This window comes from Pseudophryne corroboree, chromosome 4 (assembly GCF_028390025.1).
Source record: "Pseudophryne corroboree isolate aPseCor3 chromosome 4, aPseCor3.hap2, whole genome shotgun sequence".
In the NCBI taxonomy this organism is placed as follows: domain Eukaryota; kingdom Metazoa; phylum Chordata; class Amphibia; order Anura; family Myobatrachidae; genus Pseudophryne; species Pseudophryne corroboree.
The window spans coordinates 75,505,446-75,528,602 of NC_086447.1; the positions used below are offsets into that span (position 1 = coordinate 75,505,446).

The window sequence follows — 23,157 nt, forward strand, 5'->3', positions numbered from 1 at the left end:
GGAGGGAAGTTTGGTTTGTAATCCATGTGGTAATGAAAACAGTAATGGCGGCGCCGGCCACCGGAGACAGGAGGCGCCAGGCTGACAGATGCACATCCAACCACGCGGACACAGCGGAGGCCGCGGCTGACGTAATCGCCACTCAGACACTCTGCATGCAGAAGTTCAGGGACGGCGGCGGAGGCCGCGGGAGACGCCATGCCAGGTGTAATATGGCGTTTACTGTGACAGCATCCCAGAGTGACAGGAGAGGATACAGGAATGTACACATCAGGATAACAGATGGGATCCGGTCCTGGAGCGCTGAGCCAGCCTTAGGAGGCATCTGATGGGTAAGAAATGGCGTCCAGATACCCGGATCGTGACACCCATATTTAATGCACACACAATATTGCTGGCGTTGTCCGATGCCACAAATCCACAGGAGAGTCCAATTGGGGTAAGCCATTCCGCGATGATCTTCCTCAGTTGCCGTAAGAGGTTTTCAGCTGTGTGCGTATTCTGGAAACCGGTGATACAAAGCGTAGCCAGCCTAGGAAAGAGTTGGCGTTTGCGAGATGCTGCTACTGGTGCCGCCGCTGCTGTTCTTGCGGCGGGAGTCCATACATCTACCCAGTGGGCTGTCACAGTCATATAGTCCTGACCCTGCCCTGCTCCACTTGTCCACATGTCCGTGGTTAAGTGGACATTGGGTACAACTGCATTTTTTAGGACACTGGTGAGTCTTTTTCTGACGTCCGTGTACATTCTCGGTATCGCCTGCCTAGAGAAGTGGAACCTAGATGGTATTTGGTAACGGGGGCACACTACCTCAAGAAATTGTCTAGTTCCCTGTGAACTAACGGCGGATACCGGACGCACATCTAACACCAACATAGTTGTCAAGGCCTCAGTTATCCGCTTTGCAACAGGATGACTGCTGTGATATTTAATCTTCCTCGCAAAGGACTGTTGGACAGTCAATTGCTTGGTGGAAGTAGTAAAAGTGGGCTTACGAATTCCCCTCTGGGATGACCATCGACTCCCAGCAGCAACAACAGCAGCGCCAGCAGCAGTAGGCGTTACACGCAAGGATGCATCGGAGGAATCCCAGGCAGGAGAGGACTCGTCAGAATTGCCAGTGACATGGCCTGCAGGACTATTGGCATTCCTGGGGAAGGAGGAAATTGACACTGAGGGAGTTGGTGGGGTGGTTTGCGTGAGCTTGGTTACAAGAGGAAGGGATTTACTGGTCAGTGGACTGCTTCCGCTGTCGCCCAAAGTTTTTGAACTTGTCACTGACTTATTATGAATGCGCTACAGGTGACGTGTAAGGGAGGATGTTCCGAGGTGGTTAACGTCCTTACCCCTACTTATTACAGCTTGACAAAGGCAACACACGGCTTGACAAATGTTGTCCGCATATCTGGTGAAATACTTCCACACCGAAGAGCTGATTTTTTTGGTATTTTCACCAGGCATGTCAACGGCCCTATTCCTCCCACGGACAACAGGTGTCTCCCCGGGTGCCTGACTTAAACAAACCACCTCACCATCAGAATCCTCCTTGTCAATTTCCTCCCCAGCGCCAGCAACACCCATATCCTCCTCATCCTGGTGTACTTCAACACTGACATCTTCAATCTGACTATCAGGAACTGGACTGCGGGTGCTCCTTCCAGCACTTGCAGGGGGCGTGCAAATGGTGGAAGGCGCATGCTCTTCACGTCCAGTGTTGGGAAGGTCAGGCATCGCAACCGACACAATTGGACTCTCCTTGTGGATTTGGGATTTCGAAGAACGCACAGTTCTTTGCGGTGCTTTTGCCAGCTTGAGTCTTTTCAGTTTTCTAGCGAGAGGCTGAGTGCTTCCATCCTCATGTGAAGCTGAACCACTAGCCATGAACATAGGCCAGGGCCTCAGCCGTTCCTTGCCACTCCGTGTGGTAAATGGCATATTGGCAAGTTTACGCTTCTCCTCCGACAATTTTATTTTAGATTTTGGAGTCCTTTTTTTACTGATATTTTGTGTTTTGGATTTTACATGCTCTGTACTATGACATTGGGCATCGGCCTTGGCAGACGACGTTGCTGGCATTTCATCGTCTCGGCCATGACTAGTAGCAGCAGCTTCAGCACGAGGTGGAAGTGGATCTTGATCTTTCCCTAATTTTGGAACCTCAACATTTTTGTTCTCCATATTTTAATAGGCACAACTAAAAGACACAGAGGTAGCTACAGCCGTGGACTACCGTACTGTGTCTGCTGCTAATATAGACTGGATGATAATGAGATTAAATCAATATATATATATATAATATCACTAGTACTGCAGCCGGACAGGTATATATATTTATTATGTAATGACTGATGATGGACCTGCTGGACACTGTCAGCTCAGCAGCACCGCAGACTGCTACAGTAAGCTACTATAGTAGTATGTATAAAGAAGAAAGAAAGAAAAAAAAACCACGGTTAGGTGGTATACAATTATGGATGGACGAGCGGCTGCCGACACAGAGGTAGCTACAGCCGCGGACTACCGTACTGTGTCTGCTGCTAATATAGACTGGATGATAATGAGATGAAATCAATATATATATATATATAATATCACTAGTACTGCAGCCGGACAGGTATATATATTTATTATGTAATGACTGATGACGGACCTGCTGGACACTGTCAGCTCAGCAGCACCGCAGACTGCTACAGTAAGCTACTATAGTAGTATGTATAAAGAAGAAAGAAAAAAAAAAACCACGGGTAGGTGGTATACAATTATGGATGGACGAGCGACTGCCGACACAGAGGTAGCTACAGCCGTGGACTACCGTACTGTGTCTGCTGCTAATATAGACTGGATGATAATGAGATGAAATCAATATATATATATAATATCACTAGTACTGCAGCCGGACAGGTATATATATTTATTATGTAATGACTGATGACGGACCTGCTGGACACTGTCAGCTCAGCAGCACCGCAGACTGCTACAGTAAGCTACTATAGTAGTATGTATAAAGAAGAAAGAAAAAAAAAAACCACGGTTAGGTGGTATACAATTATGGATGGACGAGCGACTGCCGACACAGAGGTAGCTACAGCCGTGGACTACCGTACTGTGTCTGCTGCTAATATAGACTGGATGATAATGAGATGAAATCAATATATATATATATATATAATATCACTAGTACTGCAGCCGGACAGGTATATATATTTATTATGTAATGACTGATGACGGACCTGCTGGACACTGTCAGCTCAGCAGCACCGCAGACTGCTACAGTAAGCTACTATAGTAGTATGTATAAAGAAGAAAGAAAAAAAAAACACGGGTAGGTGGTATACAATTATGGATGGACGAGCGACTGCCGACACAGAGGTAGCTACAGCCGTGGACTACCGTACTGTGTCTGCTGCTAATATAGACTGGATGATAATGAGATGAAATCAATATATATATATATATAATATCACACTAGTACTGCAGCCGGACAGGTAGATATATTTATTATGTAATGACTGATGACGGACCTGCTGGACACTGTCAGCTCAGCAGCACCGCAGACTGCTACAGTAAGCTACTATAGTAGTATGTATAAAGAAGAAAAAAAAAAAAAAACCACGGTTAGGTGGTATACAATTATGGATGGACGAGCGACTGCCGACACAGAGGTAGCTACAGCCGTGGACTACCGTACTGTGTCTGCTGCTAATATAGACTGGATGATAATGAGATGAAATCAATATATATATATATATAATATCACTAGTACTGCAGCCGGACAGGTATATATATTTATTATGTAATGACTTATGACGGACCTGCTGGACACTGTCAGCTCAGCAGCACCGCAGACTGCTACAGTAAGCTACTATAGTAGTATGTATAAAGAAGAAAGAAAAAAAAAACCACGGGTAGGTGGTATACAATTATGGATAGACGAGCGACTGCCGACACAGAGGTAGCTACAGCCGTGGACTACCGTACTGTGTCTGCTGCTAATATAGACTGGATGATAATGAGATGAAATCAATATATATATATATATATATATATAATATCACACTAGTACTGCAGCCGGACAGGTAGATATATTTATTATGTAATGACTGATAACGGACCTGCTGGACACTGTCAGCTCAGCAGTACCGCAGACTGCTACAGTAAGCTACTATAGTAGTATGTATAAAGAAGAAAGAAAAAAAAAAAAACCACGGTTAGGTGGTATACAATTATGGATGGACGAGCGACTGCCGACACAGAGGTAGCTACAGCCGTGGACTACCGTACTGTGTCTGCTGCTAATATAGACTGTATGATAATGAGATGAAATCAATATATATATATATAATATCACTAGTACTGCAGCCGGACAGGTATATATATTTATTATGTAATGACTGATGACGGACCTGCTGGACACTGTCAGCTCAGCAGCACCGCAGACTGCTACAGTAAGCTACTATAGTAGTATGTATAAAGAAGAAAGAAAAAAAAAACCACGGGTAGGTGGTATACAATATTATATATATATTATATACAATTATATATATATATATATATATATATATTAAACTCACTGGTGGTGATTATTAAACTGGTGGTCAGGTCACTGGTCAGTGGTCACACTATCAGCAACTTGCAAGTAGTACTCCTAAGCAGACAATCACAATATATATTATACTGGTGGTCAGTGTGGTCACAATGGCAGTGTGGCACTCTGGCAGCAAAAGTGTGCACTGTACGTTATATGTACTCCTGAGTCCTGCTCTCAGACTCTAACTGCTCCCCACTGTCAGTGTCTCCCCCACAAGTCAGATAATACAGTCACACTATCTATCACTTCAGCAAGTAACTACTAGTACTCCTTCTAATGCTCCCCAAAATTACTACTGTGTCTCTCTCTACTGTCTCACTCTCTTCTCTATAAACGGAGAGGACGCCAGCCACGTCCTCTCCCTATGAATCTCAATGCACGTGTGAAAATGGTGGCGACGCGCGGCTCCTTATATAGAATCCGAGTCTCGCGATAGAATCCGAGCCTCGCGAGAATCCGACAGCGGGATGATGACGTTCGGGCGCGCTCGGGTTAACCGAGCAAGGCGGGAAGATCCGAGTCGCTCGGCCCCGTGTGAAAAAAACTGAAGTTTGGGCGGGTTCGGATTCCGAGGAACCGAACCCGCTCATCCCTAGTTATAAGCCGGCTCTTGTTATGTACAGCTGTAGCACTGTCTGCTCCTCTCTCTCTGCAATCTTCCCTCCGCCACATAAGTAACCCTGCATATTCCCACCCCACTCCACCACAACATCACCCTAGTTATGACATTCAGTCTCCTGCATGGTGTTGCAGACATAGAGGGTCATTCAGAGTTGGTTGAAGATTTTGCTCTTGCAGCAAAAGCTGCAACCATATGCTCACATACTGGGGGCCGCCCAGGGCAAGGCCATTCAGCATGTGTGGCATAACCCCGCAATGCGTTCGCAATTTAATTGCCAGCTCATTGAGTAGAGGTCTACCCCTGTCTGCACAGGGTGTAGTATGGTTTGCCGGCGGTCGGGGTCCCGGTGACCAGCATACCGGCGCCGGAATCCTGACCGCCGGCATATCGACAGCTGGGCGTACTCAAATGAGTCCCTTGTGGGCTCGCTGTGCTCGCAACGCTGCGGGCACGGTGGCGTGCTACACGCGCCGCACTATCTATTCTCCCTCCAGGGGGGTCGTGGACCCCCAAGAGGGAGAAAAGATGTCGGTATGCCGGCGGTCGGGATTCCGGCACCGGTATGGTGGTCGCCGGGAGCCCGGCCGCCGGCAACCTGAAGACCACCCGTCTGCGCAGCCTGGCTGTGTAAGCAAGGGCACCGCCGACATGTTTCCATACACTGGAAACATATGCAACGTCATAGGACAGCCCCCCAAAATGACCATGACATGCCTGTGTTTCCAGATCTCCTCCCCAACGTCATGTCGCCACCTGTGTATGCCCATTGCCACATCGCAGCTGCCTAAAGGTGCCAGGTCCTGAAGGGGCGGTCCACTGATGCTGCTCTGGAGATAAATGAAGGATATCTCCGACCACAGGCGCCAAGTGGAAAGTGGAGCGGTATTTGTTAAGTGCGCCAGGCAGGGTCCCAGCTGCTATGGGGTTCAATGGCAAATAAGTGGCAGCTGCAGACATCCCTGGTGCTGCTTGCTGCTGCTGCATTTACACGAGGGTGACCTAATTGACAGCCGCCACCTCCTCAGGTAGGACTGCGCGTTGTCTGCTGTTGGACAGCTCACTACCACTACTTGCAGCGGCTCTCATGCATTGATGGTGCCAGAGGAGGGGGACTGATGCCAGCTGAGAGACGGGCAGATGTCCGTGGTAGTGCTGGATGAGCGTAGCCCATATTGTAATGAACACCCTGATCAGCATGCGTGGGGGTCACTCCACCTTCTTTCTCCAGGTGAGCGCTCCCTAATACTCCCAACTCTGTATACATCCGTATACCCCCAGCCCTCTCTCACTCTCTCTCCCTCTCAAACTCACTCTCACTTTCAATTTCCTTCACACTCTCTGTCAGACTCTGTCTCTCCCTTTCGTTCACTCCCTTTCCCCCATCTCTCTCTTTGTCTCACTCACTCTCTCCACCCTCTCCTCCCTCCCTCCCACAATCTCTCCCTCCCTCTCTCCCTCCCTCACTCTGTCTGTCACTCTCATGCACTCTCTCTTACTCTCCCTCACTCACTCTCCCTCTCCCCCACTCTCTTCCTCTCTCTCTCCCCCTCACCACTTTCTCTCTTACTCTCTCTCTTCCTCTCTCGCTCACTCACTCACTCACTCACTCACACTCTCTTAGACTCTCTCACTCTCTCTCTCTCTCTGCGCCTTCTCTATACTTTCGCCTAAGGATGTGTGTGTGTGTGTGTGTGTGTGTGTGTGTGTGTGTGTGTGTGTGTGTGTGTGTGTGTGGGTGGGGAGGCAGAATTTTTGCCTAGGGTGCCAAGAAACCTTGCACCGTCCCTGACAACATAGATAACAAGGTAAAAAAAATAATAATTAAAAAGCAAAATAAATACAAACAAATATCTGGAAAAGTTGATGAATAGTCGTTGTAAAAACATTCCACAATAATAGGAACACAAAATCATTAATCCACAAACTTGCAAATAGTAAAAAGTCTTAGATACTCAAATGCCTCCAGAGAGATGGGTCAACAAAATAGTGTAGGTATGGTCACAAAATAATAGGGGTGATAAGTGTGGACTTATCCTAAATAGAGTATGCGGTTTTACTGATGCAGGTACCACTATGCGTTCTCCCATAAAGAAAGGGGATGTCTTGCCGGTAAAACTGGGGAATCCTGGCATAAGTCCTGATAACTCCAAGCTTCTCTCTAATGTGTTTCACCTTCTGGCTTTTTCAGGGCTTCTACTTCTATTGCCCTCTATATACCTTGAATTTTTTATTTCTTTAATAAAACTTTTTTTATAAGTCATTATACTATAAGTTATTATATTTTTTATGTGATTATACTGTCAGAAATATTGCGCTGGGATTTACAATACTTTCTTTCATATAACCACTGGATGTCATTAGAATTCATAAAACATCAGACCTGGATACATGTAATAAACACAATGAAGTACAGTACATTGAATTGCAATGAACTAAATATTGTAGTCCCTACTCAGGTCCATTTCAAAAGTGAAGACATGCGTATCCCATGGACACAAAACCACTTATATTGTATGTAATAATTACAGATGAGCGGACTCTGTTTTCTGAAAACCGATAACAAGAAAAAAGGAACCAAAATGTGCGCAAAAGGAAGAGCCAATCAAGAAAATGTAAATTTATATTTATATTTATTTAATTGTGGTTAAATAACCAAGTAAAAAAAAAAAAATTGACTAAAATTTTATTCCTTAAAGTGACCACAATAAAATTATTATTATTTTTTTTTACTTGGTTATTTAACCACAATGAAATAAATATAAATTTAAATTTTCTTGTTATTTTGTGGGTTGGCAGCTTTCCTCCTTTTTCCATATTGTGCGGCACTAGGAAGTTCCCCGAGGCTGTAAGTCACCGGCGCCTCTTTTTTCCCTTTTCTGAAAACCGAGCCCATTTGAAAATTAGGGATCCAAGTGAATCCGAGCCGTACCTCAGGTTTCCCGCCTTGATTGAATTCCAAATTGAGGCAAAATGCCATCATCCCAGTGCTGGTTTCTCATGGGTTTTGGATTCTATATACAGTAAGTGCCTGCTGCAGTGGTTTGGCACCATTTCACAGCATGCTGTAGAGAGAGCTGTGTTGTGTGATGGTCTGTGCGCTTACTGCTGAGCTGACTTATCTGTGTCCACTGTGTGCATCCACTGTATTATTATTACCAGTTATTTATATAGCGCACACATATTCCGCAGTGCTTTACAGAGACTATTTGCCCATTCACATCGGTCCCTGCCCCAGTGGAGCTTACAATCTATATTCCCTATCACATGTACACGCACACACATTCACACTAGGGTTAATTTTGTTGGAAGCCAATTAACCTAGCAGTATGTTTTTGGAGTGTGGAAGGAAACCGGAGTACCTGTAGGAAACCCACGCAAGTACGGGGAGAATATACAAACTCTGCACAGTTAGAGCCATGGTGGGAATCGAACCCATGACCTCAGTGCTGTGAGGCAGTAATGCTAACCATTACACCATCCGTACTGCCCACTGTAGTAGCTGAGCTGACTTATCTGTGTGTCCACTGTGTGCAACCTCTCTAGTAGCTGAGCTGACCTATCTGTGTCCAGTCCACTGTGTCCATTCATTCAAGTGGCTGACCTCACCTATCTGTGTCCACTATGTGCATCCACTCCAGTGGCTGAGCTGAGATGACCTATCTGTGTTTACTGTGTCCATTCAATCCTTTGGCTGACCTGACCTATCTGTATTCCCTCCACACTATGGCCCTCATTCCGAGTTGTTCGCTCGCTAGCTGCTTTTAGCAGCATTGCACACGCTAAGCCGCCGCCTACAGGGAGTGAATCTTAGCTTTGCAGAATTGCGAACGAAAGATTATCAGAATTGTGAATAGAATAGCGATTACAAATTTCTTTGCAGTTTCCAAGTAGCTCGAGACTTACTCTGCCACTGCGATCAGTTCAGTCCTTTTCGTTCCTGGTTTGACGTCACAAACACACCCAGAGTTCGCCCAGACACTCCCCCGTTTCTCCAGCCACTCCCACGTTTTCCCCAGAAACGGCAGCGTTTTTTCGCACACACCCATAAAACGGCCAGTTTCCGCCCAGAAACACCCACTTCCTGTCAATCACACTCCGATCAGCAGAACGATGAAAAAACTTTGTTAAGCCGTGAGTAAAATACCAAACTTCTTAGCAAATTTACTTGGCGCAGTCGCAGTGCGAACATTGCGTATGCGCAGTTTGTGACTTATCACATCGTTGCGAAGAAAAAGAACGAGCAAACAACTCAGAATGAGGGCCTATGGGCCTAATTCTGAGTTGATCGCAGCAGCAAATTTGTTAGCAGTTGGGCAAAACAATGGTGGTCATTCCGAGTTGTTCGCTCGGTAAATTTTTTCGCATCGCAGCGATTTTCCGCTTAGTGCGACTGCGCCAAGTAAATTTGCTATGCAGTTAGGTATTTTACTCACGGCATTACAAGGTTTTTTCTTCGTTCTGGTGATCGTAATGTGATTGACAGAAAGTGGGTGTTTCTGGGCGGAAACAGGCCGTTTTATGGGCGTGTGGGAAAAAACGCTACTGTTTCTGGGAAAAACGCTGGAGAAACGGAGGAGTGTCTGGATGAACGCTGGGTGTGTTTGTGACGTCAAACCAGGAACGACAAGCACTGAACTGATCGCACTGGCAGAGTAAGTCTCGAGCTACTCAGAAACTGCAGAGATGTATTTTCGCAATATTGCGAATCTTTTGTTCGCAATTTTAAGAAGCTAAGATTCACTCCCAGTAGGCGGCGGCTTAGCGTGTGCAAAGCTGCTAAAAGCAGCTTGCGAGCGAACAACTCGGAATGAGGGCCCATGTGTACTGCAGGGGGGACAGATATAACATGTGCAGAGAGAGTTAGATTTGGGTGGGGTGTATTCAAACTGAAATCTAAATTGCAGTGTAAAAATAAAGCAGCCAGTATTTACCCTGCACAGAAACGAAATAACCCACCCAAGTCTAACTCTCTCTGCACATGTTATATCTGCCCCCCCCTGCAATGCACATGGTTTTGCCCAATTGCTAACAAACTTGCTGCTGTGATCTACTCAGAATTACCCCCTATGGCCATTCTCTCCAGTAGCTTACCTGACCTGACCTATTTGTGTCCACTGTGTTTATACACTCCAGTGCTTCTTATTGTTAATATTGGCTGAGCTAGATTACAGTACAGGCAGTTAGCAAGTCATTTTTTATTTTATTTCTATAGTTCAGGAATTTATTTACATTTATTGTGACTCCGCAGGCCATATCCCACTGCGCCTTTGCTGACTCGCCACTCTGTGTCATTTAAAAAAAATAAACACACTGTGTGAGCTGTATGCCACTGCGCCTTTGTTGACATAAATACATATCAGTGCCTTTGTTGACATAATAGATATAAGTGCCTTTGTTGACAATAATATAAGCAGTGGGACTTGCTGCTTTTTGGTGTCATTTTCAATGATTAATAATTGCTCTTTTTTTTACAAGCTGTGTGTGTTGTACGCCATTGTGTCTTTGTGACATAATAAATATAAGCACCGTTGTTGACATAATATATAAGCACACTTTTAACATAATAATATAACCAGTGTGGCTCACCTCTGTGTTGTCATTTGAAAAAATGCTATTTTTTAAACAAATCACGTATGCTGTATGTCACTTCGCCTTTGGTAACATAATAAATATACGCTTGCATCTTTGCCTGCAATGCAATAACAGAATGCTATGCTCCTGATACCCATAGGCTTTTCACTGGTGACTGGCGGCAGTAGTGAGGATTGTGAGTATGTATGCTTCCTCTACCATATAATTTAATGGAGGAGATGGAGACTGCAGGAGGCCACGCTACAGTATGCCGCAATGCATCAGGCTATGCTGACTCCTACAGTGAGACTGTAAGAGAACACATCTGTAAGCGGTATGATTTGTTGCTGTGAGTTGTCATTTGCGAAAAAAGTAAAACATAATTGTACCTATTGTACAACTTGTGTGTATTGAGTTTATCGATATGGATAACAATCAGTCAAGAGAAGAGCAGGAGCAGCAACCAACTACTAGTGCTGCAGCTATTGCCAGTCATGATAGTACAACATCTATTAAAGGTGGTCTAGGGGGCAGAAAGTTTAGGAGAGAGCATGTGAAAGTTTAACAATGTTACAAAAAGGTGTAGAGGTGTCACCTAAATAAGCATAGAAACATAGAAACATAGAATTTGACGGCAGATAAGAACCACTTGGCCCATCTAGTTTGCCCATTTTTTTTATCCTTTAGGCAATCACAACCCTTTTTGAACCATAATTCTTTGTAAGGATATTCATATGCCTATCCCAAGCATGTTTAAATTGATCTACAGTCTTAGCCTCTACCACCTCTGATGGGAGACTATTCCACTTATCCACTACCCTTTCTGTGAAATAATTTTTCCTTACATTTCCCCTGAACCTCCCCCCTCCAGTCTCAGTGTATGTCCTCGAGTTCTAATATTTCTCTTAAGTGACAAATCAGTGCCCAAAAAGAGAGCACTATTGCTCAAACTGTGTGAACACAAATCGCTGAGATTCTAGAGGTGTCCATGTTTGCTATGTGTAAGTCTGATATTTCTCACACCATCCTTGAAGAGAAGCCTCTTTCGCCTCCTTCCACCATTTCTGCACCATCTGCCAATGTGGGGAGCAGTCCATGTAAAGATGGTGATGAGAACAGAATAGAAATTGAGGATTTATGTGTGGAAGTGGAACAGGATGAGGGGGATAATTGTGTACAACTATTATCTGACACTAAGGAAAATGATGTTGATAATGTTGTTTGTGTAAGTCAGTGGCTGCAGTTCTTGCCTTTGATAAAAATAAAGCGATTGTGATGCTTGGGCGTAAGACCAAAAAAGCCACCTCTTGGGTGTGGGATTATTTTCTGACAATGTTTATGAAGGCTTCTGCTTCATTTATGAGGCCAAAGTTAGTAGAGATTGGGACATTAGCCATCTTGGCACCTCCTCCAGGTTACATCTTTTGTGACAAGTTCAAGAAATGTAATTTACAAGAATATAATGTAATTAACACCCTCTTCATCAACCTGCTCATCAGTGATCGTAGCTAGTCCTTTTCATAAATTGGTTTGTGGGGGCCCAAACAAACCAAGCACTTCAGCTACACATTAAGGCTGGTATATAATGCAGTCTGAGTTCGGCAGCTGTGTGGGATGCCGGCTGAACTTGGACATTTTTTTATAGGGGCAATTAAACAAATATCCAAGTCCGCCATGCATACCGCATGGCCGCAGAACTCGGACTTCATTACATCCCGGCCTAATGCTGGAGAGTAGAGGGTTGTATAAAAAATGTATTCACCCACTATCATGACACTAATTAAACATTCAGGTGCACTAATCTTAGTGATCAATGCTGTGCAAATTTACATTTCAATTATATAAACCTTAGAATGTGTTTGTTACTTTATAGGATACATAGGCATAAATGCCATGGTAGTAGAGGAAGTTGCTGCCATGTGGCTGGCAACTGAATTAGACTGGGTAGCTACCATCTATGCTATTCTTGATCAAGACTGTCTTATCAGCAGTATTGGACCCTGGGCAAAGCAAAGCACTGGGGCTCCCACCCATCCTCCAGCAGTAGCTTTAATGTCCCGTGGGTGGTAGGGGGTGTTCTATCTTCCGCTCAGCATGTAGGACCTGGAGCAGTCATTTCTGCTAATTACTCCTTTACTGCACAGAGATGGGGTGGGAGAGAGAACACTAAACTGTAGAAGGGGCATTGGGCTGAATGAAGGGGCCCTGGTACATGACTTCCAAGGTGGTAGGGGTTGTTTAATACACAGGGGAGGGGTGGATAGTGGAGTGAAAATAAGTAAACTTTTTCTTGATTACTTTCATTCGAAAAACATGAAAAATGCAAAATAATAGGAAAAAAATATGCTTTTGGGGTACTTTGAGGTGACTAAAAAAATTGGGGTGCATAAAGTGATGAAAAAGTTGCTTTTAGGGTAATTTGAGGCCATTTTTTATCCCCCCCCCCCACCCACACACACACACACACACACACACACACACACACACACACACACACACACACACACACACACACACACACACACAAAAGACATGCAATTGGACTAATTAAGCTAAAGCTAATTGGGAACTTCCAGTTGCCTAATTAGTCATGGGGGGGTCCAATAGTTTCTGCACGGTGTCCCGACATCTCGCACCTAATTAGATTGACTCCAAAGTGGGAGATCTATCAAATATTGGAGAGAGATAAAGTGGAGAAGTTGCTTGCAGCTAGAAATCAGCTTCGGTCATTTATCTAGCACAGCCTGTAAAACAACAATTACAAGCTTATTGCGTGATAAGGGCAACTTCTGCACTTTATCTCTCTCCAAAGCTTGATACATCTCCCCTATGTGGTATTTCACTAATAAAGTCATCTTGTACAGTATACAGTGGAATAGTGAAACAGAATCAAATACTGTGCAGTGCTGTTCAGGGGAGTTTTAAGAGAGGAGAGGGCCTGTGTGCAGCCTCCGTTGTGGGCCCGCGCCTTGTTCCCGGAGACATCTCCAGTGCACATGCGCATATCATTCGGAAATGGCTGCAGTGGACATTTTGCATGTGATTTGTGTCTGCAGCTCTCTGAAGCCGCCACAGAACTCTGGAGAGGTACAGATGGAGCCACTCTAGTTGTGGCTCCGTCTGTGCATGGGCGCGCCTAACGCCGAGAGCATGGTTGACCGCGAGTAACCTCAACCGCTGACCGCAAAGTTCCCACCATTGGATTCAATGGAGCGCCTATGCGCTACATTGTATCTTCAGTGCGCAGCCTGACTGACAGCTCAGGAGCGCACAGCCAATCAGGAGAGTGCCACGACGTGGCGCTCCCTGATTGGCTGAAGGGACCCTCTTTGACAGGAGTCACGGGGGGTCCCGCCAGTCGGGGAAAGGGGTCCCATGTGTAAACATGGGACCCCTTTCAGTGCGTGGTTCGTGTTTTTCGGTTTGTTTTTTTGCCAAGTACGTGGATTACAAAGAGGACAGAAGCTACCCTGGATTATGTGAGTATACTTTTATTCACAGGTACCCCGTGGAATCTTCACAGAGAAGTGGACCGAGCCTCGTGTGGACATAGGTAAATATGTGTGTATGTAGGTGTGCATGTATGTAATAAAGTTTTACTGTCACGGTGTGTGTGTTCTGTTTTTTGTTGGGTATTTTTTTGTAGTAGTACTACAGGTACCAGCGGGCCCGGTTTTCCACCGCATGCTGGTACTTGTGGTTCTCCAAGTACCAGCTTGCGGGGGAGGCTTGCTGGGACATGTAGTACTGCTACAAAAAACAAAATTCTTATTTTTACACTTGGCTATCAGCCCCCCATCCGCCGCCCTTGGATGGGGGGGACAGCCTCGGGCTTCACCCCTGGCCCTTGGGTGGCTGGAGGGGGGATGACCCCTTGATTTAAGGGGTTCCCACTCCTCCAGGGTACCCCGGCCAGGGGTGACTAGTTAGTGATTTAATGCCAGGGCCGCAGGGACCAAGATAAAAGTGTCCCCCGGCTGTGGCATTATCTCTCTGACTAGTGGAGCCCGGTGCTGGTGTTAAAAATACGGGGGACCCCTACGCTTTTTGTCCCCTGTATTTTTGGCACCAGGACCTGGCGCAGAGCCGGGTGCTGGTTGTTTAAATATGGGGGATCCCTGTCAAATTTTTCCCTGTATTTTTACAACCAGGACCGGCTCAAAGAGCCCGAGGCTGGTTATGCTTAGGAGGGGGGACCCCTTCCAATTTTTTTCAGAATTTTTAACACTTTAAACAATTTTTTAAGGTACACAATGAAGCCCTGCACGGATCTTACAGATCCGTCCGGGATTCCTTGTGTTTTGTCAGGCACTGTTTTACTCATCACTCCCGTAAAACACTGCCTGAAATTACGAATCACATCGACATCGGGAAAAACGAATGTGGAAAACTCGGCAGCTTAGTAAATGACCGTATCAGGATTTAAAAAGTTGCAGTAAAATGCACCCGATACCATTCGAGATCAAACACCCTTAAAAACGGATAAAACACGAATATTAGTAAATAAACCCCCGGGAGTGCACGCCTGCGATGGAGCCGCCTCAGATAAGCGCAGCTCCATCTGTAAGTAAAATATCTGAAACATAAAAACATAGAATTTGACGGATAAGAACCACTTGGCCCATCTAATCTGCCCCTTCATTATCATATTTTTACCTCAACCTTATTTGATCCTTATTTTTTTGTAAGGATATCCTTATGTCTATCAAATGCATGTTTAAATGTCTTAGCCTCTACCACCTCTGATGGGAAGCTATTCCACTTGTCCACTACCCTTTCTGTGAAGTAATTTTTCCTAAAAATTTCCCCTGAACCTACCTCCCTCCAGTCTCAGTGCATGTCCTCATGTTCTATTACAGTACTTCTCTTCATTTGAAAAATGTTTCCCTGCTGGACTCTGTTTAAACCTTTGATATATTTGAAATGTCCCCACTTTCCCTTCTCTGCTGAGTATGTTTTGTGATGTAGGCCATGCACCATTTTAGTTGCCCTTCTTTGTACAATATCTAATGTATTAATATCCTTCTGAAGATATGGCCTCCAGAATTGAACACAGTATTCTAGATGGGGCCGTACCAATGACCTATAGAGTGGCATTATTCAGAGGCGTCACCGGGTGTGGTGACACCCGGTGCGAACTCTTGGGGTAATTCAGAGTTGATCGCAGCAGCAAATCTGTTAGCAGTTGGGCAAAACCATGTGCACTGCAGGTGTGACAGATGTAACATGTGCAGAGAGAGTTAGATTTGGGGGGGTTATTTTGTTTCTGTGCAGGGTAAATACTGGCTGCTTTATTTTTACACTGCAATTTAGATTTCAGTTTGAAAACACCCCACCCAAATCTAACTCTCTCTGCACATGTTACATCTGCCCCCTCTGCAGTGCACATGGTTTTGCCCAACTGCTAACAAATTTTCTGCTGCAATCAACTCTGAATTAGGCCCTTTGTTGTATCACACACACACACCCACACCTTCTCACTTAGCCCGCCGGGGCCGCTGGCGCCTGAAAAGGGGGCATGGCCTAATTTTAAAGTAGCGTGGCCTCGCTGTATCTCTTTTCCTTTTCTCCGTGGGCGTGCCCAGCTTCCCTGAAGATGTTTTCTGCCTCCGGAGACTGTGCAGCATGCAGTGCCGACTCTTATCTGTGACAGGAGCCGAGTACTGCAGCACTAGGCTCCTGTCACTGGAGAAGAGCTGGCACTTTGGTGTCACCCCTTCCGATGGTGACACCCGGGTGCAGACTGCACCCCCCGCACCCGCCTTCTGACGCCACTGGCATTATTACTTCTTTCTGCTGATGATTCCTGTTCCAATGCAGCCAAGCATCTGACTAGCCTTCCTCATTGCCTTGTTACATTGCTTACCTGCCTTTAAGTCATCTGAAATAGTGACTCCTAGATCCCTTTCCTCCTCAGTAGTTTCCAGTATAGTGCCATTAATACTATATTTATCCTTTATGTCACCTGTAATAGTGACTCCTAGATCCCTTTCCTCCTCAGTAGTTTCCAGTATAGCGCCATTAATACTATAATTATCCTTTATGTCACCTGAGATAGTGGCTCCTAGATCCCTTTCCTCCTCAGTAGTTTCCAGTATAGTGCCATTAATACTATAATTATCCTTTATGTCACCTGAGATAGTGGCTCCTAGATCCCTTTCCTCCTCAGTAGTTTCCAGTATAGTGCCATTAATACTATAATTATCCTTTATGTCACCTGTAATAGTGACTCCTAGATCCCTTTCCTCCTCAGTAGTTTCCAGTATAGTGCCATTAATACTGTATTTATCCTTTATGTCACCTGTAATAGTGACTCCTAGATCCCTTTCCTCCTCAGTAGTTTCCAGTATAGTGCCATTAATACTATATTTATCCTTTATGTCACCTGAAATAGTGACTCCTAGATCCCTTTCCTCCTCAGTAGTTTCCAGTATAGTGCCATTAATACTATATTTATCCTTTATGTCACCTGTAATAGTGACTCCTAGATCCCTTTCCTCCTCAGTAGTTTCCAGTATAGTGCCATTAATACTGTATTTATCCTTTATGTCACCTGTAATAGTGACTCCTAGATCCCTTTCCTCCTCAGTTGTTTCCAGTATAGTGCCATTAATACTGTATTTATCCTTTATGTCACCTGAAATAGTGACTCCTAGATCCCTTTCCTCCTCAGTTGTTTCCAGTATAGTGCCATTAATACTATATTTAGCCTTTGGCTATAGTGCCATTAATACTATATTTAGCCTTTGGATATTTGAGACCCAAGTGCATGATTTAGCATTTTTTGGCATTAAACTGTAATTGCCACACTCTTGACCATTCCTCTAGTCTACCTATATCCTCAATTATTTGTTTTACCCCTCCTGGGTGCAGGTTGTAAGGTGTGGGCCCACTTTGCACCCATTATAGAAACGCCTATTGCTGTATTGCATATTATACATGGTGGTAGGTGCAGGATTCTGCCACAAGCTGCACTAGAGGCCAAGTGAAAAAATTGATAAAACAACCACCCACCTTCTCTTCCTCCACTAGGTGTCACTGTGAGTTTTACTTCCTGCTCGGTAAGGAAATGAACAACAGATTTAACTTCTCAGCAGGATTTAATTTGGTGTTATAGGATTATAGCTCAAATACATTATTTGGCTTCCAATACCCTACAGCAGTGGTTCTCAAACTCGGTCCTCAGGACCCCACACGGTTCACGTTTTCCATGTCACCCAGCAGCTGCACTGTGTATCACCAACTGTCACATTATAAAAATCTACAGGTGACCTGTAAAACATGGACCATGTGGGGTCCTGAGGACCGAGTTTGAGAACCTGTGCCCTACAGTGTCAGAGGTCACACAATAGGGAGTTTATTAAAAGACCTTCACCAAGCACCTGCCAATCCCTCCACGATGTTCCACACCTACTGTACCCTAGCTGCATTCCAGACAGACGAAAAAACCATGGGTATATTCAGTGCTGTAGATTTAATAGATTTCTTTTTCCACGTATCAATTAACATTTATGTATACAATAATAGCGGTACCATTAAAATACTGTAGATATACATTTAAGCAAGGTATTCAGGTAAAGGATGTTTATGGACTAAGGCCTGGCGATGATTTGACGGGGAGTCTCTGCTATTTAATCTGGGGGAGGGGTGGTAACTGACATTATGGTAATAATCATATGCCGCTGTGAATATTTTCCATCATACAGTATAAATAAGCATAAAGCAGTGATGTGTTGTCATTCTATTCAGGTGTTGTATTTACTAATGGTGAGAACTGGAAAGTGATGAGACGATTTACTCTTTCAACATTACGTGATTACGGGATGGGGAAGAAGAGCATAGAGAACAAGATTAGTGATGAATGTGAATGTTTAATGCAGACATTCAGATCCTATGAAGGTGAGTGTTTGCTCTGGTACTCTCTATCACATACCCAACAATTATTCTGATATAATTCTGATAATATGCTCTAATATCACATATTCCAGATCTTCTCACTCATCCTTGTCTTGTGCATATTAATTAGTGATGTGCACCGGACATTTTTCGGGTTTTGTGTTTTGGTTTTGGATTTGGTTCCGCGGCCGTGTTTTGGATTCGGACGCGTTTTGGTAAAACCTCCCTGAAAATTTTTTGTCGGATTCGGGTGTGTTTTGGATTCGGGTGTTTTTTTTACAAAAAACCCTCAAAAACAGCTTAAATCATAGAATTTGGGGGTAATTTTGATCCCATAGTATTATTAACCACAATAACCATAATTTCCACTAATTTCCTGTCTATTCTAAACACCTCACACCTCACAATATTACTTTTAGTCCAAAAATTTGCACCGAGGTCGCTGGATGGCTAAGCTAAGCGACCCAAGTGGCCGACACAAACACCTGGCCCATCTAGGAGTGGCACTGCAGTGTTAGACAGGATGGCAGATTAAAAAAATTGTTCCCAAACAGCACATGATGCAAAGAAAAAAAGAGGCGCAATGAGGTAGCTGTGTGACTAAGCTAAGCGACCCAAGTGGCCGACACAAACACCTGGCCCATCTAGGAGTGGCACTGCAGTTTTCTAGCGAGAGGATGAGTGCTTCCATCCTCATGTGAAGCTGAACCACTAGCCATGAACATAGGCCAGGCCCTCAGCCGTTCCTTGCCACTCCGTGTCGTAAATGGCACATTGGCAAGTTTACGCTTCTCCTCAGACGATTTTAATTTAGATTTTTGGGTCATTTTACTGAACTTTATTTTTTGGGGATTTTACATGCTTTCTACTATGACATTGGTCATCGGCCTTGGCAGACGACGTTGATGGCATTTCATCGTCTCGGCCATGACTAGTGGCAGCAGCTTCAGCACGAGGTGGAAGTGGATCTTGATCTTTCCCTTTTTTTACCCTCCACATTTTTGTTCTCCATTTTTTAATGTGTGGAATTATATGCCAGTAATATATCAATAGCAATGGCCTACTACTATATATACAGCGCACAAAAACTTAAATGTACCACAGGTATGGATGGATAGTATACTTGACGACACAGAGGTAGGTAGAGCAGTAGCCTACTGTACCGTACTGCTATATATTATATACTGGTGGTCAGCAAAATTATGCACTGTCCTACTACTAAATATATACTGCGCACAACTTAAATGCACCACAGGTATGGATGGCTAGTATACTTGATGACACAGAGGTAGGTAGAGCAGTGGCCTACTGTAGCGTACTGCTATATATTATATATTGGTGGTCAGCAAACTTATGCACTGTCCTACTACTATATATATACTGCGCACAAAAACTTAAATGCACCACAGGTATGGATGGATAGTATACTTGACGACACAGAGGTAGGTAGAGCAGTGGCCTACTGTACCGTACTGCTATATATTATATACTGGTGGTCAGCAAAATTATGCACTGTCCTACTACTATATATATACTGCGCACAAAAACTTAAATGCACCACAGGTATGGATGGATAGTATACTTGACGACACAGAGGTAGGTAGAGCAGTGGCCTACTGTACCGTACTGCTATATATTATATATTGGTGGTCAGCAAAATTATGCACTGTCCTACTACTATATATATACTGCGCACAAAAACTTAAATGCACCACAGGTATGGATGGATATAGTATACTTGACGACACAGAGGTAGGTAGAGCAGTGGCCTACTGTACCGTACTGCTATATATTATATACTGGTGGTCAGCAAAATGATGCACTGTCCTACTACTATATATATACTGCGCACAAAAACTTAAATGCACCAGAGGTATGGATGGATAGTATACTTGATGACACAGAGGTAGGTAGAGCAGTGGCCTACTGTACCGTACTGCTATATATTATATACTGGTGGTCAGCAAAATTATGCACTGTACTCCTATATACTACAATGCAGCACAGATATGGAGCGTTTTTCAGGCAGAGAATGTATAATACTGGTGGTCACTGGTCAGCAAAACTCTGCACTGTCCCCCTCCTATATAATACTGGTGGTCCCCAGTCTCCACAATAAAGCACACTGAGCACAGATATTTGCAGCACACTGAGCACAGATATGGAGCGTTTTTCAGGCAGAGAACGTAGATATTTTCAGCACACTGAGCACAGATATTTGCAGCACACTGAGCACAGATATTTGCAGCACACTGAACAAACTGAGAGAACGCCAGCCACGTCCTCTCCCTATCATCTCCAAAGCACGAGTGAAAATGGTGACGACGCGCGGCTCCTTATATGGAATACGAATCTCGCGAGAATCCGACAGCGGGATGATGACGTTCGGGACCGCTTGGGTTAACCGAGCAAGGCGGGAAGATTTGAGTTTGCCTCAGACCCGTGTAAAATGGGTGAAGATCGGGGGGGGTCGGATTCCGAGGAACCGAACCCGCTCATCACTAATATTAATGAATTCCTATTTATTTACACATGCATATTTATACATGCACAATGATGGTGAAAACCTCTTACTGCAGGCACTGGTGGCTGTCTGCTTCTCACCTGCACAGATCCGGGTGTAAAACGCTCATTACAAGTTACAGAAAAATGGATGTGTGCATAGGCACCCTTGTAACAAAAATGATGGTATGAACAAGGTGGTTTGTATAAAAACACAGAACTTTAATAAATATAAAATCGATACATACAGGCCATATATTCATATAAAACAAACAATGTGCCAATCCCAAATAAGATCTCACCCTCTATAGGATTTGCGGTGGGCAAAAGAGGAGAATATTCTCCGAAACGCGTCGTTTGAACGACACGGACATCTTTTGCATCTGCACTGCCTGATTCCCTACTCAAACCTCCAAATGGAATAAGCCTATTGCGGTGGTGCGACGACTATTCCACCGGGATCGGATTGCCTTTTATTAAGAGGCTCTCTGCCCACCGCAAATCCTATAGAGGGTGAGATCTTATTTGGGATTGGCACATTGTTTGTTTTATATGAATAAAAGGCCTGTATGTATCGATTTTATATTTATTAAAGTTCTGTATTTTTATACAAACCACCTTGTTAATACCATCATCTTTGTTACAAGGGCGCCTATGCACACATCCATTTTTCTGTGACTTGTATCTTGCTATTAGGGACGTGGTGTTCCCTTAGTGATGTGTGACGGCTGCCTAGGGTAACAATTATTGCGCGCATCAGAAATATTTTTTGCTTGTAAAATGCTCATTAGACAGTTCTTTGTATATTTTCCTTTTCCTACAGACTATTAAGTCACCTGTACGTCATCCTTTTTGTTGCTATACTTATACAGTGAAAAATGGCACTTTTTATGATTATTTTCATTTCACTTTCATTATATTGTACCACATTCAGTTACATTATCATTTAATAGTTATACCCCGGATTAGAACCCATGACCTGTCACACTGAAGGCAGACACCTTACTGATAGAGCTACTTGCTCCTTCTTGCCGCTTCTAACTATACAGTATAAAGCTACTTATAATTGTCAGTTCAAAACCATTGCAACTAGGTATATAACTATAACTATATATGTAGTGTGCACAGGGCCGAAACTAGGGGGGGGCTAGGGGGGCAGGCGACCTGGGCGCCGGATTGGAGGGGGCGCCGAGACCCCCTAACACCCGCCGCGGCACTTTTATAACTTTGAAACCCCCTTCTCCCGAGTGCCCAGCTCGGGGGGCGGGGTTTCGCGGAATGACGCGATTGCGTCGTGACGTCACGGCGCAAACGCGTCATTCCACGAAACCCCGCCGGAGGAGGGAGAAGGGGGAGCCGCGCAGACCGGACGAGGAGGGAGAGGCGGCTGAAGAGCGGCGAGAACCGCTTCAAATGTAAGTCAGCCCCTCTCCCTTCCTCTCTCTCTCTCTCTCTCTCCCTCCACCACCTGCCGCAATGTTTAAAATGGGGACCTGTGCCTGCCACAATGTGTAAAATGGGGACCTGTGCCTGCCGCAATGTGTAAAATGGGGACCTGTGCCTGCCGCAATGTGTAAAATGGGGACACTTTTTCCTGCCGCAATGTGTAAAATGGGGACACTTGCCAGCGTACTGTGTAAAATGGGGACCTGTGCCTGCCGCAATGTGTAAAATGGGGACACTTGCCAGCGTACTGTGTAAAATGGGGACCTGTGCCTGCCGCAATGTGTAAAATGGGGACACTTTTTCCTGCCGCAATGTGTAAAATGGGGACCTGTGCCTGCCGCAATGTGTAAAATGGGGACCTGTGCCTGCCGCAATGTGTAAAATGGGGACCTGTGCCTGCCGCAATGTGTAAAATGGGGACACTTTTTCCTGCCGCAATGTGTAAAATGGTGACACTTTTTCCTGCCGCAATGTGTAAAATGGGGACACTTGCCTGCCGCAATGTGTAAAATGGGGACACTTGCCAGCGTAC

At 44.7% G+C, this 23,157-nt stretch overlaps 1 protein-coding gene across 1 annotated transcript in view; it reads left to right on the forward strand.

Moving 5' to 3' along the window:
* Window positions 1-23,157, forward strand: part of LOC134910837 (uncharacterized) — a 239,741-nt gene that overhangs the window by 189,867 nt on the left and 26,717 nt on the right. Inside the window, exon 16 of the mRNA XM_063919221.1 lies at window positions 18,531-18,680. Within this exon, the coding sequence (XP_063775291.1) occupies window positions 18,531-18,680 (150 nt within the window). The remainder of the gene's footprint in view (window positions 1-18,530; window positions 18,681-23,157) is intronic.